The sequence below is a fragment of the Rhinolophus sinicus genome, linkage group LG15 (assembly GCF_036562045.2).
Source record: "Rhinolophus sinicus isolate RSC01 linkage group LG15, ASM3656204v1, whole genome shotgun sequence".
NCBI classification, from domain to species: Eukaryota; Metazoa; Chordata; class Mammalia; order Chiroptera; family Rhinolophidae; genus Rhinolophus; species Rhinolophus sinicus.
In genome coordinates, this window is record NC_133764.1 from 10,490,628 (window position 1) to 10,517,820 (window position 27,193).

General features: G+C 51.1%; 1 protein-coding gene, 1 long non-coding RNA gene and 1 other non-coding gene across 15 annotated transcripts in view; 1 reads left to right on the forward strand and 2 right to left on the reverse strand.

The window, feature by feature from the left end:
- CHD3 (chromodomain helicase DNA binding protein 3) lies at positions 1-25,080 on the reverse strand. Of its 13 annotated transcripts, none has more exons than XR_012491982.1 (40): positions 24,778-25,080; positions 20,128-20,240; positions 19,461-19,631; positions 19,101-19,225; positions 17,520-17,803; positions 17,162-17,292; positions 16,852-17,002; positions 16,485-16,678; positions 15,926-16,159; positions 15,525-15,728; positions 14,792-15,003; positions 13,959-14,090; positions 13,470-13,569; positions 12,868-13,059; positions 12,501-12,701; positions 12,011-12,148; positions 11,603-11,724; positions 11,276-11,449; positions 11,000-11,141; positions 10,697-10,828; positions 9,963-10,080; positions 9,622-9,746; positions 9,189-9,420; positions 8,726-8,892; positions 8,092-8,269; positions 7,553-7,618; positions 7,018-7,103; positions 6,730-6,863; positions 6,042-6,186; positions 5,704-5,866; positions 5,463-5,581; positions 5,225-5,360; positions 5,013-5,114; positions 4,703-4,834; positions 4,213-4,321; positions 3,884-4,016; positions 3,345-3,540; positions 2,078-2,697; positions 1,710-1,836; positions 1-1,205 (listed from the first exon to the last, which is right to left on the reverse strand). XR_012491982.1 is itself a non-coding variant. In XM_074319399.1 (40 exons), the coding sequence occupies exons 1-40, from the start codon at positions 25,052-25,054 to the stop codon at positions 965-967; spliced, it is 6,330 nt and encodes a 2,109-aa protein (XP_074175500.1). In that variant the 5' UTR covers positions 25,055-25,080; the 3' UTR covers positions 1-964. The 13 variants fall into 13 exon arrangements, 12 of the variants coding, with proteins under 12 accessions (XP_074175500.1, XP_074175503.1, XP_074175498.1 ...); XM_074319399.1 differs by having other exon boundaries at positions 2,078-2,241; positions 3,299-3,540; positions 16,485-16,660; XM_074319402.1 differs by having other exon boundaries at positions 2,078-2,241; positions 4,703-4,831.
- On the reverse strand, positions 6,459-6,598 carry LOC141569061 (small Cajal body-specific RNA 21). Its single transcript, XR_012492455.1, has one exon.
- LOC109454432 (uncharacterized) overlaps positions 24,253-27,193 on the forward strand; it is an 18,617-nt gene continuing 15,676 nt past the window's right edge. The window contains exons 1-2 of the long non-coding RNA XR_012491984.1: positions 24,253-24,695; positions 26,515-26,608. This is a non-coding gene — a long non-coding RNA (uncharacterized LOC109454432). The remainder of the gene's footprint in view (positions 24,696-26,514; positions 26,609-27,193) is intronic.

A 27,193-nucleotide genomic window follows, 5' to 3' on the forward strand; every position in this document is an offset into this window, starting at 1 on the left:
GAAAGGAAAGTATAATTTATATGTACAACCAATAAACCTGATACAGAAGAGGGGATTGGGACAGGCCAGGAGTGGGTGTGAAGAGAGACTGGGAAAGGGGCAGCAAGAAAGTGAAGGGGCAGCAGAGGAAGTGGGGGGTTCGCCATGCAAACTGCCACTCTCCTCAGCCCCTCCTGGGGAGGAGGGTGTGCCCATGTCTTCCCAGCCTGCCCTCCACTATTTTGCTCTGGTCCCAAAGGCAAGGTAGTCCCTTGACTAGGCCCCCTGCCTGATCCACTCAAATTTAGTCAGTATCCAGGCCTTCAGGAGGGAGGGGAGAAGTCCTCCAGGAACCTGGGCCCCAAGGACAGATTGGGGAGCTCCTCTTTGGCTCGAGGGAGTATTGCTCAACCATCACTCTTTGTAGGGGTGGTCCTTGGTCCCTAGGGAGGGGGGAAGATGCCCAACACAAGATGCCAGTACGCAGGAGGTAACTGAGCCAGTGAACGGCGCCTTTATTCTGAGGCTGAACAGCAATTGACTCCCTCCCTTGTAACTGCTCCATCCTCCATTTGGGGAGAGGTAGGGGAAGGAAACATGCAGCCACCCCTCCACTTCCCTTCCTCCCTCTCAGGGCTCATTGTCATCCCTATCTAAAGTCCCCCTCCTTTCTTCAAAGCTCTTTTCCCCACCAGTTTCTAAAGGCCAGGCAACGCTAATCCCCCACTTCTGCATGAGATGGAGCATATACTGCAGGAATAAAGACTGGGGATGCTCCACTTCTTTCCTCCCTACAACCATTTATTGGGAAGCGGTGTATGTTTGGCAGTGGGGGATAAAAGTATTTGGAAGACCCTGCTAATCATCTCCCACCCAGACCTCTTCTCACCAGCAGTCTTCAAAGCGTGGTGGGAAAGGTATGCGGGAGTGGAGAAAGACAATGGGCCCTTGAAGAGAGGAGTTGTTGAGAGAGGCAAAAGGGCTCCTAGCCCAGTGGTGGCCCAAGGGGTGGGGAAGGCGGAGGATTGGCAGCAGGCCCCAAAGCCTGAGCTGGGGGTCGGCCTCGGGCACGGGGCCTGGGTGAAGGGCACGCCTGGGATCCAGTCAGTCGTCTATACAGATCACCTCCCCGGCTCGGGGCTCCTTCCGATCCAGCCCGTCTGACACCAATGCCCCCACCATTTCCTTCTCCTTCTTCACCAGCACTGGAGGGCCGTTGGTGGCGGCTGTTTGGGAAGGGGATAGAGGAAGGGTCAATCCCTAGCTCACTCCCAAACATCACTTTCCAACAATAGTATATTCTCACTTTTAGGTCACTTCATGTCACTTCTGATTGTCCAAGGTAGGGGTGGAACCAGAGAAGAAGGGCAAGAGAAAGATCAGGGTGAACCCCTCTCCCTGATATTCCCCCTTATGCCACATGATGGAACACATGCGCCAACTCTCACCATACCCCCTTCTCATTTCATTTTGTCTTTTCCCTGAAGTAACCCAGATGGAGGAGCCTCAGGTAAGAGGTACCAAACCACATAACCACTGAAACCTTGGATAAGGTTTTTGATGATGGGAATGGAAGAGAAGTTAAGAAAGGGGTGGGAAGAACAAAGCCCAGAATAACTCCATTTCCTTGGGGTACTTCCAAGGAAATGAGATAGGCTGGAACAGTAAAAGGGTAGCTCAGCAGGGATGAAGCTTGGAAAAAGAGGAATGGGAGGAAGTCATCAGCTGACCTGTGATGAAGGACCCTGCAGGCATCTGGCTGTAATTGGCGCCTGCGGCGGCCAGGGCCCCTACGGGAGCGGCGCTGAAGGCTGCCCCGTACCCCGGAGGTGTAGCGTAGGGACCCGGGGGGAAGGCCTGGAATAGAGAACAAACCCAAGTTAGAGGGTCCACAGTCTGAAAGGAAAGAAGCTGTAGGGGAAATGTTATAGGCCAAACTCCAGACCTACTGAGGTGTATAACATACAGGCATGGAGATTCAAGGGTGAGGAGTGTGCTAGAGCAAGTCATTTTTCCATACAGGATCGGATGGAAGCGTCTACATGTGTGCAGGAGGAGTACCAACAGGGAAAATGGAGTTAGAGGGCAAGGGGGTTACCGGTGTGGGGTGAGGTTCTGTGCCCTTGCTGGCCAGCCGGCTGAGGATGCTGCGCTCGGACATCTGCAGGCGGGCTGCGATGGGGGGTATTCGGGACAGCGTGGCCGGCAGGCGCGTCACGTCCGCCTTCATGTCGCTCAGCAACTCCTCCAGCTGGTTCAGAACTGGGGCCCGGGCCACGGAGAAAGAAGGGCAAGAGAAAGACAGGGAAAGGAAGAGATGGAGCCAGGAAAAGAGACGAGGAGTCGGATGGACAGATAAAGTCAGAAAAAGAGAGCGAGAGGACACAGATGTCAAAGGACCAGAGAAGAAGAAAATGACAGAAGTAGACAGAAAAAGAGAGCAACTCGGGGGTGGGGTTGGTGGGTGGGAGTGTCAGATAAAGAGGGAGAGAGACCAGATCACCACAGAGAGAGATGGAGAGAGAAGAAAGGAAAAGGGAATATGGAGAAAAGGGATAGAGGAGGACATTGGAAGACATGGGGGCGGGGAGTTGTCAGAACATCCCATACTGGAAGAATGATGTTTTGGGGTTGGGGATGATGGGGAGGAAATAGTCAGGAGGCATGGGAGGTGGTAAGTGGTGTCAAAGATTTAAGGATCAAGGCTTTAATAAGTAACTGGGGAGGGAGGTTAGAGGGTCAGCATTACAGATTCAAGGAATTAGAACAGGAATCAAAGGGGCCAGGAGTCAGTCACTACATCACATAAGATTAGATGGTTAGAGGGGTTTGGAATTTCATCTATTATTTTCAAGGTAAGAGGGTTTGGGAGGAACGGTTGAAGGTCAAAGGGAAATTTCATGGGGTAGGGACAGAGGGTGGGACGGTGGTAGTTTCTGCCTAGTGGAGTGAATGAGATGTGAGGAATGTGATTTGTGGGATTAGGGGTAAGGATTTTTGTGGTCTATACACAGGCCAAGGCCCTGAACAGGGTGCTATTAACAGTATGGCAGGCATGTAGGTCAGCGAAGAAGTTCTGCCCTGTAGAGGGGACATGGTACAGTCTCATGGAGTTTTGGGGGCAAAGTCCCTCTATTAGGCACTGATGTGAATGCTATTAGGCATGGATGAGAGCTGGCTGCACAAATCCTAGAGGCTAAAAACCCAAGGGGGTGCCAGGTGGGTCAGAGGTGGGATTAGAGGTCAGAGGGGGTTGGTTCAGAGGGTAAAGGGTTCAGAGGGGTGGGAAGATTTTGAGGGGTGCGGGGTGAAGACTTACGCAGCGTTGTGGGCCCTCCCCCGCGCGGGGCCGCCGCGGCCCTTACCCTTGTGCAGTACGGCGTTGGCTGGCTTGTTCCCCGCCAGCGACTCCTTGGAGAGGTGCTGGTGGCTCTCAGCCAGGCACTCGGCCTCGGCAAAGCGGGCGTGGAGGGCCATGGCGGGGTGCGCCGGCTCCTGCGAGAGGTTCAGGTAGGCCGCCCGCCGAAGCTGCTCCTCAATCACCAGCGCCTGCTCCAGGAGCTGAGGGCATGGGGAGGGGATTAGTGCAAAGATCTGCCAGCAGTGGGCGAGTGGATGGGGATCTGCCAGCAGGGGGCGAGTGGACAGGGTCCACACCTAGCACTGGACACCCACACGGTACTCACTGCTGGTCCAGGACACCCCCAGCTCCCCACCAATACTGACTGATCCCAGCACTGACCCAGATCAGGACCACAGTCCCAAACAGTTTACACTCTGGTCTTGGCCTCAGGTGTCGCCACCATCCTCAAGGTATTAACCTTCCCTACAGTCCAACCAGATCTAGTCCCACCTCTCACCCACGCCCCTCTTCTGCATTGTTTCTTTCATCCCTCATCCTCACCTTGAATCTCCGGGCCAGAAACTTATTTTTCATCTCCAGAAAGTTCCCCTTATTGGCTTCAGTTTTAAATGGCTCATTGATAATGGCAAACTGAGCATCATTCTGGATGTCCTGCCATCGTGCGTAGCCATGGCTGCCGATGAAGGAAGGGAACCATCAAGGAATTTAACAGGGCTGGGCTGGGCTGTGAACACTTCTGCCTTCTGGCCTGATCTCCCCAAAGTGGGGCACTGTTCCCCCCCTCCCTGCACGTGGACTCCTTCTCTGTAATGTCCTTCTCTCCAGGTTAACAGAACCTTTTTTCCCCTTGTATTTGTATTAAAGGATACAGGACAATCCCAGCCAGAAGCCAATAGTCATGTCTTCGGTGCCAGATCTCATTGAGTTTCCCCGAGGAAATAGCTGCCCGTTCCTCATTCTGCCACAGTGTGTGAAGCTCTGAAAAGAGAATGGAAGATAGATGAGGCATCAGGAGTTTTTAAACCACATCCAACCCAACAGACAGGTATAGATGAGGGAACTGAATAGTGGTAAAGGACTAAGGGCTCTTTAAGGTGAATAGGGCAAGGTTAGGTTAGGGACAACAGTAGTTACAAACAAGGTTCAAGTTAGGATTAAGAATCAAGGTAGAATTAAAGACAACTCTGGAGTTAGGAATATACTAAAGGAGGACGGAGGGCAAGGAGTAGAGATGCATGTACCATTTCATTGGCAGTTACTTAGAATTAAAGGTAGCAGGAAATCGCAGGCAAAATGAGAAACCCCATGAGGATGAGCAAATCCCAGAGAGGAGCAGGTGGCAGTGAGACCCCCTCCCACCTGTGAAGCCACCATCTGCGATATTGAACATGAACCGCGGCTTCTCTGCCTTCTCCTCACGTCGCCCATTGGACCGTGGCTCGTCTCGAGGAGGACCAGGTCGAAGCTCTCGGTCCCCTTTTACATCTTCTGCTAGGGTAGATGGGCAGAGCTCAAACCTCAGGACAGTCTCCTCCCAGGCCCCAAGACTACTCCCTGTACTGTACTGGCCCTTGGAACAACTACCCACCCAGGACCCAGGCAGTTGGTCCCCCAGACTCCACCTCCCAATTCCCTCAGGGACCCAGGGTCCAGTCCTTCCACCCATTACCTCTCTTGCCCAAATCCCCCGTTTCCCCCTCCGGCCTCTCCCTGTGTTCTTGTCCATCCAATGGCTTCTCCTCCCCCCTCTCTCCTGGCGTCGACTCTGTGGCTGTGGGAAGGGGTAGGGGACAGGAGAGAGGATGTCACCCTCATTCCTTGACCCCAGAAGAGGGCACCCCCAAGTTCTAAGCCCATCATCCCCTAAGGCCATGCACCCACCTGACTTCTCTCTGTCCCCCCGGTACCCAGGTTCAGGCTCCATCTCTCCAGGTACCCCTGGCACCTCATCCTCTAGAGGAATCTTCCTTGGCTCTAGTCGCTCTCCGAACGATAGGGCTGGGCTGGGGTTATCAGCCTGGAAGAGAACAATGGGTGGGGATGAACTGGAGGGCTCCCAGATACCTGGCCTCCAAGATTCACCGTTCCCTCCCCTCAGGGAAGTCAAGTAGCCACACACCTCTGTCTCTATCTTCTCCCCAGTTTTGCTATTCTTCTCTGGCTTCTCCTGGTTTTCAGCTTCATCCTTCTCAAGTGGTGTCCTCATGCCATCTCCTTTCTCACTTGGAGCTGGAGTAGCTACAGGGGAAAGGCAGAGTGAAGAAGGTGTAAACTTCCCACTGTGACCCCCATCCCTCGGAGTCTAGCCCCTTCAGACAACGGCCTCATCTCCATCTCTCCCACCATCCTGACCCAATTACCAGGCTTAGAGGTGCAAGGACTGTTTGTAGCGGAAGCCTCAGGGGTTGTAGGAGATGTTTTAGTAGGAGAGGAAGCTCTGGAGGAGCGCTTCGAGTCAGCACTGGGGTCGGGCATCAGCTCAGGCATCGACCAGCGCCCATTGATGTGCTCAAACTCCTGTACCTGAGGGGGGAGGGGGAGCCATAGAGACAGGGGGCAGCTCCAGGCACTGGAATCACAGGAAGCTCAAGTCCTGTCCCATCTCGCACCAGCCTGAGTCTGGAACTCAGGGATGCAGGGCAGAGAAAAGACAGGGCCAGGTGGCCAGCTTGACTCTTGGTGACAGAAAGACTGATACCTTCTTCTTGACGAGAGACATGACTCCAATGCGGGTCAACACTTGCTGGCGACTCAGGCCCTCCCGAGGGACCCCGTCAGCAAACGTTTCAGAGCCATCTGCTCCGGGCTCACAAAGATGGCGCATGAACAAAGACACATAGGCCCTAAGGAGCATGGGGGTAGAAGGCGGGTTAGGAGAGCCTTAGGAGAGGCACAGGGATTACTGAACTCCTCAACCCTGAACTCCCTGAGTGCCTCCAGGGGTCCTCCCCTGGGCCTCTCAATCTCGCCATGATCAGCCCTCCAACTGCTAACCCGTCTGCCCCTCCCCTTGTGCTTCCACTGTCTCCTTGGCTTTGGTACTTTGGTCAAAGGCCCCATCAGTCAACTCTTCATCCTTTCCACCAGCTCCCATGCCTGGTTTTCATGGTCAAGTAAATGTAAGGCGAGGACAATCCAGGTGAGGCACCTTTCTTAACCACCTCTCCCATGGGGAAGGAAGCCCGGTCTCTCTACTCTCGGCTCGTCTGAGGGGAGGTGGGGAAGGCTGAGCCCACCCCCCAGGAAATCGAGCCAGAACTATTGTATGGCAGGGAGCGTGATGATCAGTTGAGTAAGGTCACATCATATGGTGGCCAAGAGGAAGAAGGTAATGCCCAAAGCTCTTACCCTTTCATCCAACTCAGGCCCGTATCACCCACACTCACTTGAACTCCTTCTCCGTCTTGCCTCTTAGGTCCCGCACCAGCCACTGAGTGGTGAAAGCATCCTGTGGTGGCATCCCCCAGCGCATGACAGCATTGAGGAAAGCCTTCCGCTGACGGGTATTGAACCCCAACACCTGAGGATAGGGGTGAGAAGGTGAGAAGGGAGTGGGTGATGATGTCCAGGGATCTCATATCTCGATCCTTTGTCCCCTCAGTGACTCAGTTTCCAACCCCCCAGCTTTCACTCTCTCCTTAGGGAACTCTCAGGAGCCTGGGCCCAGCTCTCACCTCAATGTTGCCCCCAACTCGAGCCAGCAGTGGAGGCAGTGGCTTATCCTTTTCATTCCGGAGCTGCCTCTTTGACTGTCGACGCCCTGGGTGGGGGTGACCCAAGTTAGTAGATCCACCACCTCCTCCACCCCTCAGTCCTTCCCAGCACCCCATTCCCACAAGATATAGAACTCAGGGAAGGCCCGTGTCATGTCTGAGGCACTTCTAATTTTCTTCCAAGCACTTTCAGAACTACTAACTCAGTAGTGCTAAAAGAATCAAATCATAGTAAAAAAATTAGAAGCCAAGTATTTGATGCAAGCAAGATGACTGATGGGAATGTAAAATAATGTGATCTTTCTTGATCGCTCATCTAGGCATCTAAGCCTGCAGGGTTATATTCTCCAAATTTTAACAGTGGAGAGATGATGGGCATTTCTTCCTTTTTGCTTATCTGCAGTCTACTTTCTCTACAAAAAAGCATTATATAAAAACAGTGGGCTTCAAGGACAATGAGGGGAGGAGTAGTAGAAAGTCAGAAAACAGATGCTACCTTCAGGACGTTCATCAAAGTCTTCATCCTCCTCTTCTGATCCCACTGAGTACTCTGACTGGTTGTCTGCAAGGGGAAAGGGCTCAGTGGCCAGTGAGCGCTCCCTGCACAAGGCCCTGCCAGGACTCTTTCTGCCTGGGTGCCTCCACTTGGAGACTTCCGTATCTTCACTCTGGCCTTCACCCTCCTGGGGATGCTGGATGACTGCCCGCAATCTTGACTCTGGGGCCATATATTCTGAACCATGTCCCCTCACCTCCCACCTTGTCTCTGGGCACCTCCTGAATCCTGTGTAACCTGCTCTAAAGAAGGACTCCTGGGTGTCCACAAGAGCCCCCCCACAATCACCAGATAGCTTAGATTGCCTGCAAACCCACCTGGCCTCCAGGCAGCAACTACTGATCCTTCTTAATCTCTTTCCCCTTTAGCAGGGAAGGCCCTGACCTCTAGGCCTGTCTTTCCTGCTACACGCCCGCAGCCTTCAGGCCCCTCCTCAGCACTCTGAGCTTCTCAGTTCCTGTATTGGGGGCAGTCCCCACCTTGGTCCTCCTGAGCAGCATCATTGTAGTTAACTTGCTTGCGAACCCGCTTGCCCTTGCCAAGATTCCGGGCTAGGTCTTCCTGCTGTTGCTCATAGTGATGCCTCAGCAGCTTCTCCCAGTAGTCAGGATCCACGTTCTCCTCCTGCTTGATGATCTCTCGTTCGATCTCCTCAATCTGAAGGGCAGCAGAATGAATGGCGGCAGTCTCCTCCCGACCCAGTCCTTCCACCTCCTGCCTCCTACATCTCTTAAACTCTGCATGAATTTTCTGGACACTGCACATTTGCCTTTTCCTTATCTCTTACCCGCAATATGCTTCTCCAACCTTGCTAATCCCCTTTTCTAAATCTCTCCTCTAGTGCCCTCTGTGTCCCTCTTGTTCTGACTCAGAAGGTACCCTTCCATGTTTATTGGTGCTTTCTGGGCCTAAGTCTTTCTCCAAAGTCCAGTTTCACCCATTATATCAAGAAGTTGTTTGCAGTCCACTACTGCTCTTTGCTGGACTCTATCTATGGTAAGAGAGTAGACAGAAAAACAAGAGGAAGGGGGACTCCTCCTATTTCGAGGTCTGGTAAGACACTGCCCTTCAGAGACAGCCTAGGACAGACAGCGCCCAGCCCCAGCCTCTCACCTTGTCTTCCTCCCGCACCACATACTGGGCCACCTTGAAAGAACTGAGATATTCGTTCATGTTCTGCACATCGGTGTCCTCAGTTGCATCCTGGTTCCGGTCCAATAGCCGAGCAATGGCCTCATTGTCATAATGAATCACACTGCTGTCCTCTTCCTTATTCTCCCCTGGTGGAGAGGGGGATATGAGGGAATTCTGAGTTCCAACCAGAACGTTGGGAAGAACTTTAGAAAGATCAAAGGAAAGCGTTCTACTCTGCTTCCCTTTCATGGGAGCTCTGGAGAAGGCGCTTTTCCTGGAAGTCTATGTAGAGATTCGCTGTTGTTTTCAATCCTACATGTAAAGAAAGAGGTGGACCTTCCTCCACACACTACACAGAAGTTTTTCTTCAAGGGCTTCAGGAGAGAAATACTCAGATGAAAGCAGGGGCCTGCTTTCAGGGAATTGCAGAAAAAGTTCTCACCCTCGTTTTCATCCTTAAATAGTTCCTCAGTGCCAAATTTGAGGATGTCATCCAGCTCCTGCTTAGACATGGAGCCCGCTTTGGAGCCCAGCCCAGGCCGTACCACCAGATGTGTCAGCATCATCTTTCTCTTGGCCACTTGTGTGATTCGCTCTTCCACTGATGCGCGAGTCACAAACCGGTAAATCATCACTTTGTTGGCCTGGCCGATCCGATGAGCACGGCTAAAGGCCTGCAGGGGTGGGCGAAAGTGGGGATGGGCCAAGGGAGTGGCAGGGAAGACACCACCCACACGCTCAGGAAAGGAAGCTGGCAAGGAAGGGTCTTCTATCGCCCAACAGACTTATTTCTGACCCCAGAACACAACACCCTCCTCCGTGAACCCGTGTGTCCTTGCCAAATGGTACAGGAGCTCCAGGAGGCGAGTTCCCACCTGGATGTCATTATGGGGGTTCCAGTCAGAATCGAAGATGATGACAGTGTCAGCAGTGGCCAGATTGATGCCCAAGCCCCCAGCTCGGGTGGACAGGAGGAAGCAGAATTGCTGGGCCCCAGGAGCTAGAGGTGAGAATTAGGAAACCAGGCTTGTCGTGTAGCCAGCAATTCTGTCTACCTGCTCCTAGATGTTTCCTGACTACAATCAAACAAGTCCCCAACTCAAAAGCCCAAGTGGCTAATATCTTCCCAGGCCAGCCCCGTCCCAGCCCAGGGACCTAAGTGCAGGTTTCTTGGGTTTCCCATACCCAGCAGGGACCAAGGCATCTCGCCTCTCACCATTAAATCGATCGATGGCCTCCTGCCTCAGGGCACCAGTGATGCCACCATCAATGCGCTCATACTTGTAGCCTTCATAGTCTAAGAAGTCCTCTAGCAAGTCTAACATCTTGGTCATCTAGAACAAGAGAAAACAAAGGAGTCTATAATGATGAAGCAGTGGGGTGGGCCCTGCCGGTTCTATCCCTTTACTTTCCTCAACCCCAATCCTCACACTTGCACCCATGCCCTGTCCTATGCTCCCGAGTGCTGCCTCCCCTACCCCAGCTCTTTCTCATTCCACATTCTTGTCATATTCTCTTGATTTAAGATCATTTCTCTTAAGGCAGAGGTTCTTCTGAGACCCCTGAAAAGGTTTCAAACAAATCTATGAGCCCCATGAAAATCTGTACACGACTGTGTAATTGTATGTGCAACTTTTCTGGAGAATGGATCCATAGCTTTCATCAGATTTCCAAAAGGTCTGTGCTTTCCTCCCTTCCCCAATAAGATTAAGGAATAGTACCAGTCCCCAGAAACCTCCTTGAGAGGCAGATGGCTCACTCTCCCCCTTCTCTCCATCTAGCTTAAAAGCTGGACTATACCTTCCAAAGAACAGGGATCAGAAGCCAAGAGGAACTTAGCTATACCAAAAACTCTTAAGGATGTACTCTCCTAACCTCATACCATGGCAGCCACAGGAATGAGGTAAGGGATTAGTCTGATGGTGAGAGTGAGCTACGGGACTGGGTCACCTGTGAGAAGATGAGCACTCTGTGTCCTTGCTCCTTCAGCTTCCGTAGCATCTTCTGCAGCAGCATGAGCTTCCCAGATGCCTTAATAAGTGCCCCACCCTCATAGGCCCCACTGGGGAGTTTTGGGGACTCCTGAAAAGAAGGAAGCAGAAAGGAGGACGAGAGGGTCAGAAAATGTGCCCCCATATTTACCCTTCTCAGAAATCCAATCCCTGGCCTCACAGCCCAGCTTCAGTTCTGTGCTCAACTCCTCCCACTTTTAGAAAGCCAGGCATTGACTCAGTTTCCAGCTCTTGTATCTACCATAGCAGCCACAGGAAAGAGGTATGGATGGTTGCAGCACTTCTTAAGATCCATCATGATGTTGAGCAGCGACACTTGGTTCCCACCGCCTCGGGAATTCAAGGCCTCAAAATTTCGAGTCAGGATATACTTGTAGTATTTCCTAAAGACCAGAGTGGGGCATATAAAAGACATAATAAAGGAAGCGGTTACCATGTCATGCTTGGTCACCTACTCTTGGAAAGCTGCCACCAAATCCCCAACCCATAGTCCAGATTAACCCGTCTTGCATCTCACTTCTGCATGGGGCTTAGCTCCACTCGAACGATGAGCTCTGTCTTGGCTGGCATGTTCTTAAAGACATCAGCCTTGAGCCTACGTAGCATATGTGGCCCCAGTAAATCATGCAGTTTTTTAATCTGGTCTTCTTTGGATATGTCAGCAAACTCCTCCAGGAAGCCCTCCAGGTTGCTAGTAGTCAAAAGGAAATAAGGAAATGAACAGCTGTCAGGTTTTGCCCCTGACCTCAGACTCTATTCTTCATTTCAGATCAATCCTCCACCCACTTATCTTCTCAGCCCCTCCACCTCTCATCTCTCCAGACTACCCTAGTGAGCCACTTACTTAAATCTCTCTGGGGTGAGGAAGTTCAACAGATGGAAGAGCTCCTCCAGATTATTTTGCAATGGAGTCCCTGTCAGCAGCAACTTATGATCTATCTTGTAGCCATTGAGGACCCTGAAAAACTAGAAAATGGGGCAAAGAAAGGCAAGAGAAAGGGCCAATCAGTGGCAAGTGATTGGCCCACATTATCAACTTTTTCCTGCCTCCAGCTTCCATTTCCTTTAGGATCAGAGGCCCCAGACCCTAGTTTTCTCCCTCTTCCAACCTGGACTTCTCCCCAGAGCTTCCCAGGCATCCTGCCTCCCAGACTATAGAGTCCCTGGAACTTTTTAAAAATGAAGGCAAGTAGGAGTGCTTGCCTTCATTTTAAACAGTCTCAAGTTTCTGAGGTCTGGGTATCTCACTCACCTTGGACTGGTTGTTTTTGAGCCGATGGGCCTCATCTACCACGAGGCAGGCCCAACGGATGGAGCCAAGTGCTGCCTGATCAATGGTGATCAGCTCATACGATGTCAGGAGAACGTGGAACTTCACCTGTGCCTCCCTCTGCCGATACAATCATTGTCCATTTGGCTGCTACCTGATACCCAAGCACCTCCACCCCCATTCTGTGCCCACCCTCTCCTGACCATGATTGCCAAAGGGAGCCAGCTGGCGAGCCTCCAACTTTGACTCCATGCAAGGATTATTAAACATGGCCCTCAAACTTCCATCACATGATCCATGTACACCTCTGGGAGTGCTTGCTACATCTCCAGGATTGGAGTGCAGAGGTGTGAGGGTGGGTAAAGGAAAGGAGGGAGAAAGCCGAGTGGGGAATAAAGGAACTGAAATCCTGGTTGGGGCAAAGAAATGACAGATTTGAGGGTCTTAGAGAATATGAGGCAGAGGCGCTTACCTTCATCTTAAAAGCTTTCTTGCCACCTTTGATGGCGTTGTCTTCAAAGGAAAACTCATTCTCACGAATGATGGCCCGGCTGTCCTTGTCACCCGTGTACGTCACCACATAGAACTTGGGTGCCCACATCTGGAACTCCCGCTCCCAGTTAATGATGGTAGAGAGTGGGGCACTCACCAGGAAAGGACCTTTTGTGTGGCCCTGGGATTCGAGGGTAAAGGGGACCATTAATCCAGGTTGAATATCCCAGTCCCCTGCCTGCCACGCCCTCCCCCCATCCTCTGCCCTCATCCTCCACTCCCACCTTCCCCAGTCCAGGCTAGGCCTCAGCCTGGCAGTCCCTCTCAGGGGCCCTAGAATTGAGCACCTCCTTATAGAGTGAGTAGAGGAAGACGATGGTTTGTATGGTCTTGCCCAGCCCCATCTCATCAGCCAGAATGGTGTCAGTGCCCTGGGCCCATGAGAAGCGTAGCCAATTCAACCCTTCCAGCTGATACATGTGCAGTGTGCCTCCAGTGGCTGTGATAAACCGTGGCTGAGTCTCATATTTCACTGTAGGCTGTAGAGTCAAGAAGTCAGAAAGCTCAAGAGAACTGTCAGCTGCTCCTCTGGTCTTGGTCTCCTCCTCCCTCTTCCCTGGCACTGATACCAAGTTGGATTACAATTCCCTCTACAATAGCCTGAGCTTATGAAGGTTCTAGTTTTCAGTCCCTCCCCTTTATTCCTTAAAACAAGACCGAGCAGCATCATGGAGAAGGCAACTGGTGGAAGAGCCCTGTGTGCTGCTTTCTGGTGGCTCTTACTTTTATGCCAAAATTCCTAGCCACTCTTGGAGCAAGGCTGAATACTGAAGGAAGAGCTACTGTTCAAAGAGGTTGCTGAAACTGGGAAGTTCTACCGGTAGCGCCGGGGAAATATTCAATCACCATAGCTCCAGAAATGGGACAAAGGTCAAGGAAGAGGACTTACGTCATTAGTAGGAGAACTGGGAGGCCCATCACCCTGTAGCTCCTTCTTCTTCTTCTTATACTTGCGGGGCTGGGCGGGGTCCTCCCCCATAATTAGTTCCCTGAGAAAAGAGTGGGTCTGAGTGAGGCCTGGTCTTTGACAGCCCCTCCCTCTTCTGAACCCACTACAGAGCTATCTCCTACTTTCCATAACCTAGATTTTTCTCACATTTCCTTTCTCCCAGACTCTTTATCCTCAGCCCTTGAGTTTCACCTCTACAGCTAACCCTCCCTACTCCTGAGCATCCTCTGCTTCATTACTCAGGGTAAATCTTATCTCTCTTCCCCATACTGCCTCTTTACCAATCCCACCCCCAACAACCCAGCCTAGCCACCCAATGCTCTAAATTCTAGATCGGGTCTGTCCCTACTGTAGCTACTTTTATGCTGGAGGTTTAGCTTTCATGCCCCTATCTCAGACTCCCTCTGACTCACGACATGGCTCCCTCACCGGTGTCTCCAGTAGCTTTGCTTATGGTCTTCATATTCAGGGATGTTCATTTCATCTTCCTCCCAGGTGGACTGGTCATATGGCAAGTCCCTCCATTTTACTAGATAGTGGTAATTCCCCTTTTTATCCACACTGTGGGACAGGAGAAGAAAAACAATATGGATCACATGTAGGAAGAAGTCATGATAAACACAATTATCAGCAAACACAAAGAATTTGTCACGTAATCCTCAATGGTGGTCCATTAGAAGAAAGTTTAGAATGGCTGAAGTACTACCTTAACTTTTTCAGGATGGCTTCCTAAAAACCAACTCTCACAACACTCCCCTGTGTTCAACATACTTTGTCCATCCAATCAGTATTTGCTAAGCATCTATTATGTGCCAGGCACTAGTAATTCAGCAGTGAACAAAACAGACAAATGACCCTATTCTCATGGAGCTCATATTCTACTGAGGAAGGAAGGCAGCAATGAAACAGAAAAATAAATATACAATTTTAGGTAATAATAAGTATTATGAAGAAATAAACACAAGAAACACTGGTCTGAATGAATCATGTTTTTCGTATTTTGTTTTCATGCCCCGATCCCCAGACCTGTGTCATGTGTTATGCAATTAGAGATTAGAGAAAGCGATGATAAGAGTCAGTGCTGGGCTGGTTTCTCTCATCCCCACATAGGAAACAAGGCCAGAAGGGCTGGGGCTACAACAGGAGTTGTTCAGTTAAGTCAATTATTTGATTAATCAACAAATACTAACATAGGGCCATAACCGCAACAAGAAGAGTGGCATACCCCAGGACCAAGGCCTGCCTATGGACCAAGAAATCACCTGTGGTTGATAATACGGTGGACGGTCATCCACTCTGGTTTGATGCCAAAACGATAGTACTTCTCCTCCATCTCGGCATAGTGCGGATCTTTCACCTTGCGCTTGTCACTCTTCCCATCGTCCTCACCAGAGCCATAGTCCAGGGGTGGGGGCTCATCCATGTCATTCTTCCGTTGGTAGTTTCGGTACATTACCAAGTGGAAGATTTCCAGCTGTTGGGGAACAGAGGAAGGAGGGAAGAGATAGTTCCACCATCCAGAGGGGACAAGGGAATAGGGAAGAGGCCAGCAGAAGGAACAATATGGGAAAGGGAGCTATGAAAGAGGTGGGATGAATAATAAAGCCAAAGTAGGAAAATGAATACAATGAAACAGAACAGAGTCAGGACGTGGGTGGGGATGTAACATGCAAAAGGAGGCAGGGGATAGCTTTACTAAGATTGGGAATATTGGTAAAACATGGTTAAACATAGATAAGGAAAGAGATGGAATTAAGAAAGGCCATGTTATATTTAAGGGAAGAAATCTTATGAAGACTGAGGGAAAGGGGACTAGAGACCAAGAGAACCACATATGGAAACTAAGGACGTAGGTGTGGTATGAGGGCTAGCAGCCTAAAGTGAGGGAAAGCAAAAACTGCATGGAAGACCAGAGAATAGAGGGGTAAGGGAGAGTGAGAATGGCAGTGAATGGGGTCACACGAGAGGGGGAAAGGAAGAGGCCCTTGTATGTACCTGAAGCTCCTTGGCCCAGGAGCAGTGCCAGTATGACAGTCCTACCCACTTGACAAAGAATTCTCGCTCTGATCTGCCTTGAAGAGGACGAGGAGGTGGGGCATCTGGATTCCCATCTGCCTGTGGGGGGGCTGGCATTGCCACTGGGGGCTCCCCCCATCGCCAATGCAGGATCTTCTGCACACGGCCTTTCAGCACAGGACACTTTGGGATGGACAAACACGAGGAGGAGGAAAGAAAGGCAGAAAGAGCCCATCGTTAGAGTGGGGGGTGGGGGCGTCCCACAAGGGAATCAAAGACTAAGTGTGGGGGAAGAGCAGAGAAAGAGTTGGACATTTGGGCCCCAGAAATGGGGAAGGAATTGGGGCTGACAGTAAACACTGAGAGATGGGTACACTCACTGTGCATCGGGGACACAGCCATTCACCGTTGGGGATGTCAGGCAGGGGTGGGTTCAGACAATGAATGTGGTAGGAGGAGATGCAAGCATCACAGCACAAGAGCTCCCCACCATCCTTGCACACGCGGCAGTATTCCATGTGATCGTCTTCTTCCTCCTTCTCCCCTTCTTCCTCTCCTTCCTCTTCATATTCTTCCTCCTCCTCCTTAGCCTCCCATTGTACCCCCTCCTTCTCCTGGGGGGCCAAGGGCAGACATAGAGACAGATGGAAGAAAGGAAATAAGGAGTGAGACTGGAAAATCGAGGCAAAGACAGGACACCTAAATCCTAGAAGTGCAGAGGAGACTGGTGGGAATGAAGTTTTTGGAAATTTCAGTTTCCAAAAATGTTGATTCGGGGGGCAAAGGGATGGGGAAAGGAACAAACAGAATCCTGGTCACTTAAAACATGTTACTGAGAAGCCCAGGCCATCTAGGGGTAGGAAGAGGACAACTGGAACCAAGCTGGAAATAGATGGGTAGGTCCCTGAGGGCTGTAAGATGCTGGCACCAGGTACTCACACAGTGGGGGCAACTCCATTTGCCCTCAGGAGCCCGGTCAAGCTCAGGATCAAGGCAGACGAGGTGGTAGGCACGAGGGCAGGTGTCGCACAGAATAATTTCCCCACCCTGCTGGCACACCTCACAGTAATCCTGGTGATCCGTCTCGTAGCCATCAACCTCCTCCTCCCCGGCCACTGCAGGACAGCCCAGGACTGTCATACACCCCAGTGGAGGCCAAGGGAATAGAGAGAAAGAAAGAGAGAGGGATTGGGGGAGGAGAGAGAGAAGGGTTGAATAAAGAAATCAAAATTGAAAATAAGAAAGACAACGAGGGAATAAGAGGAGAGCAGACAGACAGGATCACACACAGCTAACACCCCCTTACCTTTCTTCTTTTTCCTTCCTGGCCGGCCTCTCTTTAGTTTCTTGGTTCGGATAGGGCCATCAGGCCGGCCTGAGGCACTGTGGACACTACCACTGTCCAGATCTGACTCCTCGGCCTCTGCTTCAGGGCCCTCATCACTCTGAAAAACATACTGTCCATAGCCCAGTGGCTGTCAGGGAAGCCAACTTGATTCCACTCGCCTCCCCAAGCCTTTTGCTCCCGCTCCAGCTTCCCTCATGTACCCTGTGTCTGTACCCCCAGCCCATGACCCACCCCCCAGGTATATAGCGAATAGGGAGGGGCCACTCACTGAGCCTCCCTTCTTCCTCTTGCCAGCCAGCAGCCCTAGTTTGATTTTGAGTGGTGCCATCTTCTTTCCCCGAAGCTTCTTGCGTCCATCAGGTACTCTGGGGCTCTTACTCCGCCTCTTATGGCCTGGACCTGAATGAAGAGGGGCGGTGAGGGAGAAAGAGCAGAGGTCATGACATCCTAGAGTAATAATGGACGTCACAGGGTCCTCAGAACTCCTCTCTAGGGGCTACGGTTTCACTGAGAAAGCATTTCTCCTGAAACAATCAGGGCTGAGAAGACAAACAAGTTCTAGACTATAATTTGAGACCATGAGGTTTGGAGGGTGGGGTGACAGTTGTTCAAAGAGGGTTTCTTACCTTTGCCCTCTTTGGTTTTGGCTCTTCGGATGGGTGGGGGCTGAATATCAGTAGCAGGGGGCGTTGGAAGGGTGGGGGGTCCGGGCGGTGCTATGGGGGTGGCCGGTGAGACAGCAGCTGACACCTGCTCAGCTACAGCTGCAGCCGCTGCTGCAGCCGCTGCTGCGACAGCAGCTGCCGACCCCTTGAAGGGGTTATTGGCGCTGAACTCTCTCCACTTGGCCCCAAGGATGGTCATCATCTTAGACATTGGGATCTTAGGATTCTTCTTAGCAATTAGGGGCCTGTAAATATAGAAGCAGAAGACTCGAACCCTTCACAGATGGTCTGGGAATACTGCCATTTCCCCTCATCAATTAAGTCTATGTGCAAGCTAGGACTCCTGAGCAGTGAAAATATGTCCTATTAAGAATAACATCAATTTAAAAATAAATTAAAAGTTTTTTTAAAAGATTAAAAAAAACAACAGGAAAAGTATTAAAAAACAGAAGCAAAATAAAATTTAAATGCACAGAAGATAAAAAAGGATACCACAAAAAAATGACATTAATAAAAATGCTTAACTTTCGAATACCACTTGACTGTTCATAAAAGTTTCACATACGTTATATCTTATTTCATCCTCACAATAATACTATGAGTTGTTATGATTCTCTGCATTTTTCTAAGTTCCATGGGCCCTGATGAAGGGACCCATCAGGGGCCATGCTGGTCTGCTCTGTGGTGGGGTATTAGGCTCTTGTGGGGCACAGGTGACCATGGTGCTGACAAAAGCACTGTCTTTAGCAGTGAGGTAGGTGAGATAACTGTACTAATGACAGCTACCAGGTACTGAATGCTCCCCAGGAGCCATGCGCTGACTGTACTGGAGTTTCCATTTATTACCTCTTCAAATCCCCACAAGGCCCCTACAAGGTATGTACTATGATATCCCTATTTTACAAACGCAAAACTGAAGATCAAAGAAGTAAGTTGCCCAAAGTGATACCAGGACCTAAACCTCAGCAGGCTGCCTCCAGAGTACTGAATTGCCCTTAACGTGCCTGTTCCCCAAAAGGCATCTCTGCTATTCTCTACTCTACTTGGGAGCCACTGAAGCTCAGGTCCTGCCACCAGCAACGCATCCTCCGTTATTACCGGGGCCTAAGGAAGGGGCAAAGAATTTGGTAACTGAGCAGAGGAAACTGGGGAATGCTAACGTTCTCTCTCAGCTCATCTATGACTCAGAGAAGTTATGCAGGGGAAACTGGAACTTTTTGGAGCAGGGAAGGCCATCAGTCCTTACTATGTTCTGTCACTAGAGCATTTTCTAACCTAGCACTGGAATTATCACACACACACACACACACACACACACACACCACCACCACCACCACCACCACCCCACCCCCCAGTGAAGGGTTCCTGTCCGTGGATCCTTAGAAGTCCAGGAATTCCCTGAAATGACATGTGGAATTTTGTGTGTGTGTGCTGTGAATTTCTCTGGAGCTGTTTCTTAATTTTTATGAGACTCCAGAGGCGTCTAAGGCCTCCCCAAAATAAAAAGTGTCTGTTCTCAAGGACTCTCCAGTCCCACCGCACCTCATGAACTGGCTAAAGGCTTTGTAGTTGGTGAGTGTGTGGTAATCCTCCTCAGAGTACACATGCTCCACGTCCTCTAGGCCCCAGGTCAGAAGCAGAGTTGCCGATGACTTCTGTTCTACCTGCTGGGAGAGACCAGGCTTCAGTGAGGTGAGTTCTTCTCAGCCCCTATCCTCGGCCTTCTACATGTCCTCTACCTACCCACCAACTTCCCCGGGCTTTCTGCTTCAGGCTCCATGCTTCAGCCCAATCCCACCTCACCCATTATAGCCTCTCTACTTAGCACCCACTTCCCCCTCTCCCTCCTCATGCCTGTCTTTAATACTGATTTTTCCCGCCTTACTCCTTAATTCTACTCACCTTTTGTCCTCCATCTCCCTCCCCCTTTTTCCGCCGCTTTGTCTTCTTCTCCTTTTTTTCTCGATGCTTCCGTCTCCTTTTCCGACCTGGTCCGGTTCCATATTCACTGCCTCCACTCTCTGACTTCTCCCGGTACTCATCTCGCTCAGAGCCAAATTCCTCCTCACTGTCCTAAAGGAGAAAAATAAAAATAACATTCCTTCAGCCCTACCACGTGCCAAGAACTGTTCTTAGCATAAAAACACACATTATCTCTTTTAATCATCACGATAATTCTGTAAGATAGTAACTAATTTATTTTTATCCACTTTTTTTTTGCAGATGAGGAAACTGAGGCACAGAGAGCTAAATAAATTGCCCAAGACGACAGAGTACTGCTGGGCTCCGAATTCACACAGTCTGCCTCCATAGCCTGTGCATTCAACTGCTTCTCTCTGCTGCTAAGGCAAGTCATGTCAAAAACTGGGCTCTTCACTAGGTTAGTAGTGCGTGAGGTTAAGGTCCCACATCTGTGAGATACAAGCCAACAAGAGGGGGGGAGAAGTCAGTTCTCCCTGACTTCAGGATCCCCCATCCCTGCCCCTGTAATCAGGACCAGAGAAAATGCAGGTCTCTGAGAATGGGTCTCCTGAGCCTTATTGTAGAGATAGGAGTCCTCAACACTTACAAGCTTCTTGCGTTTTCGGGGTTTTCCTGGCTTGTTCTCCTTCTGCTTCTTGGGTCCTCGTTTTCTCTTCTTCACACCCAATGCTGAAGGCAGCAGCCGAATGTCATCCTTATCTTTGGAGCAGAGAACACCAGAAAACCTGAGCTTCTAGGGTCCCAGTCTTTGCGATCCCTCGACCTTACCCTTCCTCACTTCCTTGGTTTCCCCTTTCCACTCTCTAGGAACTCAGGCATTAACTCCTCCAAATCTTGCCTCCCTTCACTGGATGCAAACAGAGAATCTTTCGAGTACTCTGGGATGCTCTGGTTCTGAATGGAAAGTCAAGGGTCAGAAGGGAAGAGCAGCCAAACCACTCCCTTCTCTCCTCTCCTACTTACAAGGGACCAGGCTCTAGGCCATGGGCTCTGACTGTGGCAGGTCCTTTCAGTCGCCGCCAGGGCTCCTCCTGCCTTCCCCCTCACTTAGCCAGCTGGCATCCTGCCCAGGAACTGGGGAAGCCATGCCCAGCTGCTGGCCTGGCCTGACCCCAACACTTGGAGTGGGGAGACACAAGCTGGCAGCTCCCTAAGCCAGATGCTGAGAAGGGAGAGCCAAAGGTGGACACCTGGGTTCTCACACTAACACCCTGGGGCCCTGACATCCTTTTTTCGAAGAGGGAGGCCTCTATTTATATTTCCGCAGATAATCACCCAGCCTCCTGTTACCCCAGCGCAACCCTGGAGGAAAAGAAATCCTCAGCTGGTCATTTTCACTTCTGGCCCATAGGATCATAGGCCTGGCTCCTTCATCACATCCTAATCCTACAGGAGAAAGTCTCCACAATTACCTAAACATTCTTTCTCCTCATAAGTAGCCTGGAATCTGCCTTCAAACCTATTTCCATATTCTTTCTCCCTTTGAGAATTCAGGGGCCCTACCATTTGTCCCAGGGTCTCACCCTTTGACTCCAAATCTAGTTCCAGACATCCTGACCCATTCATATATAAACAGTATGGGAAACCCAAACAAAGATATAGGAACAGACACACCTTACCTATGTATTCTCAAATGGACAAGCATACACACAAACTCATGAGCACAAATCGAGGACAGCCTGTACCTGCTTTCAGCAGGGCTAGGTCCCTTTCTCCCCAGATATCTCTGTCAGAGAGGTCAGGGCTAGTTCTTCCCTGATGTCCCCTTGATTCAATCTCCATGACCCCTGCCCATCTGTGAAGGCTTAGGAGACAAAAGTTACTCCACATAGAGGAAGACACTGATGCCACACAGACATGGAGCCCTAGTTGGCCTCCCTCCCACAGCAAGCACTAGACTAACCAGCCAGACCTGTCTTGCTCAGGCAGAGGAGTCTGTGCAGAAGCGGGAAAAGCCTGGGCTCGGCCCAGCCCCTTGCTCTAGGACACACAATCCTTCCTCCTACAACAGCCAAGGGAAGATTAGCCACAATTAACACCGGAGGCCTGGGTTTCCATTGCCTCAGAATCCCAGCACCTCCTTCCTTCAATGCTACTTCTCAAAACTCCAGCATCCTGTGTCCTCTCCTGCAGGAAGACACTCTAGGATTGGGGGTTTGGGGGGGGTGGGGCGGGCAGGGGGTGCCTGCAAAAAGCCCCGTGTGTGAAAACTGAAGATTGCAATAGGAAATAAAAAGTCAGTAAGACACCATGGCCCAGCAAGCCAACTTTCTCTAACCCCAGGGGCTTCGGTTAACGTGAACAGGGAAACAGGGCAGTGGCAAGGGCAGGCCAACTGGCTAACGACCAGGGAAACGGCCTCGGTCACCACTAGCTGGGGGTGGGGCACAAGCTCTGGGACGTCGCAGCCAGTTAACTCCACTCCCCACCCCAGCAGGAGGTTTCCGAACTTTGGGAAGGCGGTGGTGGGTAGAGGCTAAGGAGAATGGCGAGGAGAGGAAAGGGAGGGCAATAAAGCAAATCCAAGTCCCAACCTCTGTCTCACCAGCCACTCAATGCTGGCCCGGAGCCCAGACTCTCCCACATCCCCGGCTCAGATCTCGGGAAGACCGCGAGGGAGGAGGGTGGGCAAGGAGCGGAGGGCGGAGCCTGGCTGCCAGAGAAAGCAGGAGGAGTCTCGCAGCAAGCCTCGCCTCCCGACCGCCCCTTTTCTTCTAATCTCACCATCAATCTCTCACACATATATTTATTTTTTCTCAAATTCCCCTCCCTCCCCCACAACGAACCACCATAATAGGTCTGCTGCACATGCGTATTACACGTAGGGGGTGGGTTTGTATCTTCAGACCTTTTGCAAAGAAACTACCAGAATTTTCCGCACCACCCACAATCATTCCCCACCCCCACCCTACCCCCAAGGAATCACATCTATATATTATGTTATATTATTTCTCTAGACTTGCCAGAAGGGGGAGGGAGAAGAAATGAGTTTTGGGCTTCCTGCTCCCTTCCCCCATCAACACGAGTGCTATTATTTTAAACGTTTAACAATGTAAGGAGACTGGAGAGGGGGGAAGGGATAAAATTGGTCTTGGGTTAAGAATGTAAAACAAAATGGTGAGAATCAAAGCAGTCAGAATGAAAAACAATAGAAACCTCTAATACACACAAATTCATATTCTAGAGAAGGATGAAAGAGGGCAGCCCGAGAAAATTTCCTTAGAGGAGGATTATTTTGCCCACACTTAGGGAGACAAATAATGAGCAGACTAAAAATATTTTCCCAAAGTTTTACCTCAGAAAGTCATCTGAGGGGGGTGTATCTGGGTCACTCATTTGATTTGGAGGGCTGAAAGGGAAACAAAATCGCCCTGGGAGACAGAAAAGGTGGGTTTTCTTTTCAAATAAAGAATTTTTAAAACATTTGACGTTAATTCTCATCTATTCAGAAAGCAAAGAGGGAAAAGGGAGGGAGTGTTGACACAAAGACCCATCTCGACCTCAGATTCTTTCATGCTCCTCTCTCATACCCAAATCCGGGATCAAATACATTCCAAGTTCGGAATACAAATAGGTGACAGCGGCCAATACCCTAACATAACCTGACATCCTCTGTCCCTCTTTTTAGCCCTTTGGCTGTTTTCCAAGCACCCCCCCCTCCCCACAATTCTTTATTCCTTTTCCCTCGCGCAAATCAGTGGGCTCTCTGGGATAACTTTCTAAAAACTTTTCCCTTTTTCAGAGAAGCCTGGCGGCGGTGAAGGAGACTTTATCCTGTTTCCATCAGACACACATCCTCCAGTCCTCTTACGAAAGCACCCTACACTCCCTCAAAGGACGTTTGCCACACAAGCCACAGAGATCAATATGACAATTTTACAAAAAACATGTTAGACGTTTTGAAGTTTGGTGCATTTGTGCTGCATGGCACCCAGAGGCCTGGGGATGTGGATGTCCCCTTTCCTTACCCAAACAGGAAATGTGAACACCCTAAAGATGTCACCTATCCTAAAGAAGCCTAGAAATAACTCCACTAAGAGGGTGGTCTGAGTAAGGTCATTGCTGGGCTCCTGGTGCGGCAGCGGTCTGTCCCTTCCACCACCGGAGGAACTGCCCAGAGAGTGCCGGTGACCTGTCATCCCGGGAGGGGGGGGGGAGTGGTGCTGAGTGATGGTCAAGCTGCAGAACAGCTGGGTGGGCAGTTCACGCCCCTCAACGTGGTCAGGGTGTGGGTGGTTTCAGCGAGAGTTAGTGACAGTGAATGGCAGCCACGTGAGAGTCACAGCTGGGCAGCTCGGCCACCCCAAACTGACAGGGTCATGGGGGGGGGAGGCGCACTTGACACAAAAGAGCCCAGAGCAGAGGAAAGATGAATGGGGTGGAGCTGGGTGCATCTGGTTTCCCAGACCCTCGCCTCCCGCTCCCCAGTCCTAAGTGCCTGCTGTCCCTGTTACGAACTGTGGGGAGCAGGGGTAGGAGCAAGTCCGATTCCAGGAAGTGGTCCGCGTGAAGTGTGGCCACCACCTGCCCCTAGTCATCGGCCGCCCACAAACATTCACACAACCCCTCCCCCACGTGCCACCGCACGCCCGAGTTGGCGGGCACCGAAGTCCCCGCAGGTGGGGGGGTCCGATGGACACCGCCCCCCCTACCTTCACTACTCCTGAGGGGAGGGGGTTGAGGCCGCGGTCTGCTCCACACGCGGAAACCCCACTTTACCTCAGTCCAACCCCACCCGGACCAGAACCCGAGGGGCGCTCGCGCGGCCGCCCCTCCCCCACGTGCCCCTCCCCCACGCCGCCGTCCGGCCGCCAGGGTCTCCGCGGTCCCTCGCTCGGCCAGGGAGGGGGCCTTGGCTTCGCCTCGACCGTTTCCTGCCTACCCCCTCCCCGCCGGGGGTGAAAAAAATATATATGTATCTCCTCCTCCTCCCCCGAAAGCCGCAACCGAGTGGCCCGGTCCGTGCGCGCAGCTCGCGCCCAGCGCTCTCCGGCCCGGGCGGCGGCGGCGGGGGAGGGGTGCGGCGGGGGAGGGGAGGAGGCCTGGCCCCGCGGCCGCCGCGAACGTCGCCCGCCCGGACCGCTCGGACAGCCGCGGGGCGACGGGCCCGAGACGGCGCCCCGCACCCGGGATTCGCCTCGGTTCGGCCGCGCGGTGGGTGCCTCGCCCCCGCCGGGCCTCGCGCGCCTGCAGCTCCCACTCGGGCTGGGTGGGGGGAGTCGGGGCTGCCGCTTACCTGGCGGAGGGGGCGGCGGCGGCGGCGGCGGGGGCAGAGGCGGCGGCGGCGGCGGCGGCGGGAAGAGGTGGCAGCCGGGGGGGCTGTGGCGGTCGCGGCCCCGGTCGTGGCCCGGCCGGCGCCCGAGTACTCCCTCGTCGTCGTCCTCCTCATAGTCCTCGTCGGCCGCCTCCACCTCCTCCTCCTCCTCGTCGCCCTCTTCTTCCTCCTCTTCTTCCTCCTCCGACACCACCATCTCCTCCTCCTCCTCCTCCTCGTCCCTCAGAGGGGAAGCCATCCTGTGGCTCTGGCCCCCCCACCACCCCCCCACCCACCGCCCGCCCGCCTCCCCCACCGCTACCACCACCACCACCTCCTCCTCCTCCTCCTCCTCCTCCTCCTCCTCCTCGGCGGCGGCGTCCTCCTCCTCCTCCTCACCGCCTCCCCCAGCCCCCCAAACCCCTGGGCCACCCCCCTCCAAAACCCCCACCCTCAGGGCCGCCGTCTGAGAAGGGGGGCCAAACCACCCCAAAAATTTTTCTTGGAAAAAAATTGAGGACTTTTTTCCCCCTCTCTTCTTCCTCCCAAGAGAACAAGAAGGGGGGATTTAAAAAATATATATATATATGTATATATAAAAGTTTTCGACTACTCTCTACCCCCCTCTCCGTTGCTTTAAATATATTTAAATTCTGAGGGGGGCGCTCAGAAATATTTCTCAGAGCTGAGGCACTAAGATGGCCGCCTTGAAATTATTTTTAAAACAACCCCCCCTCCAGCACCGCCACCCCCTCCATGAAGAAGGGGAGAGGGGGGAAAATCCCCTTTTAAAACAAAATGGCTGGCTTAATATTTTATTTTTCACCCCCTATACTCCTCCTTGTTACACCCCCATTTCTAAGCCTCTACCCAGAAACCCACAAATTTCCCCCTTTTTTCATAACTGATTAGTGCACAGATTAATAGAGATATTTTCCTTGTGTACTGAGTGTGTGTGTGGCGCGCGCGCGCGTGTGCGCGCGGGGGGGGGGCATGAAGGATTTCTGCATAAAACAAAAATGGCTGCTGTGACTAACTCCCCCCTTATAAAAAATATTTGAGGGGGGGCATTAATCAGTACTCATGCTCAGTCTGACATCAGCATAAATTGTTAAAGGTTAACTAGTTAGATACTAATCCAACTAGATCTAATTTTTTTTTCTTTACTAGTCTCTTCCTCCCCACCTCCCTTCTCTTAAAGAAAAGCTTTTTTTTTTTTTTTCTGAATACTTCAGAAGGGAGTGGTTTGATGTGAAGGCTTTTTTTCCCCTTCAGGCATTGAAAAGGAAAAAGATGAAATATATGTTTATGTATAACTGTTTCTACATACCTCATTGAAGTCAAAACGCATTTAATTGTGTACGTATCTTTTAAGTGAGAAGTGATACTGGATTTTTTTTCTTTCTTTAAAAAAGTGATAGAAATCCTAGTGACTTTTGGGGGAGAGATATGAATAGATACAATGATTGAGGTTTTTTTTTCAAAGGAGTCCATGTTTGATTCTCCCCTTTGCCCAGCCTTTTCAGTGATTTATAATTGTGCATTTTATCTTCACCCTTTTCTCGTTTACCTCACCCTCCCCTTCCCCAATTGCTTGAATATAAAATTCATCTGACTTGGGAAATTAATTTAGGGGTAAATAGAACAGATTTTTAGAATAAAGGGGAAAGAGTCAAATCTGAAGATTGTGAAATGATTTTCTCTTTTCTCCTATTTCAGTATATTTCCCTTCCTCCATAATCTCCAACACTGATGAAGTGGAAGAAACTGAGATACCGTGAAAGAAAAGTAACCTGGACTGAGAAAGACAGAGGTAGGGGTTACACTCACATTTTCATGTGACTCTGAACCATTATTTCCAACTATACCCCAGTGTTTATCTTATAGTGGTACCAGAAATCCAATGGAATATTGAAAAGGAGTCCAAAAGTAGCTTTCTCATCCAGAAACTTGATAAGAGAAGTCGTAAAATAAAATTTGCCAGTTGAACAATGCTAGCAAAGGAAGAAGGGTGAATGGTTCAGTTCTACCCTTTTTCAGTCTTGTCACCCTTTTCTTACTCTAGTTCTTTTGATCTCACTTTCCCCCTTCCCTTGCTTCCCATCCCATGCCTGTGAAGTCATTTCTCTCCTGGGTTATTTCCCTACCTCTGAAGTATAGCTGCCGGCCACCCAGCAACCCCTGCAGTGTTTGGGAGCACCTGAAGAGGGAAGGGTAGGAAGGTAGCAACCAGAAAGTATTAATGACAAGGAACACTATGCAGATTTTCACTTATGAGGCTAAATGTTCTTTATTGATGTGCCTCCCGTTCCCCCCCCACTCACACACACACACTAATGTACTTTATTGAGCATTGATTTCCATCTTTTTCTTAATCTGAACTTTGGAATTTTCTTGC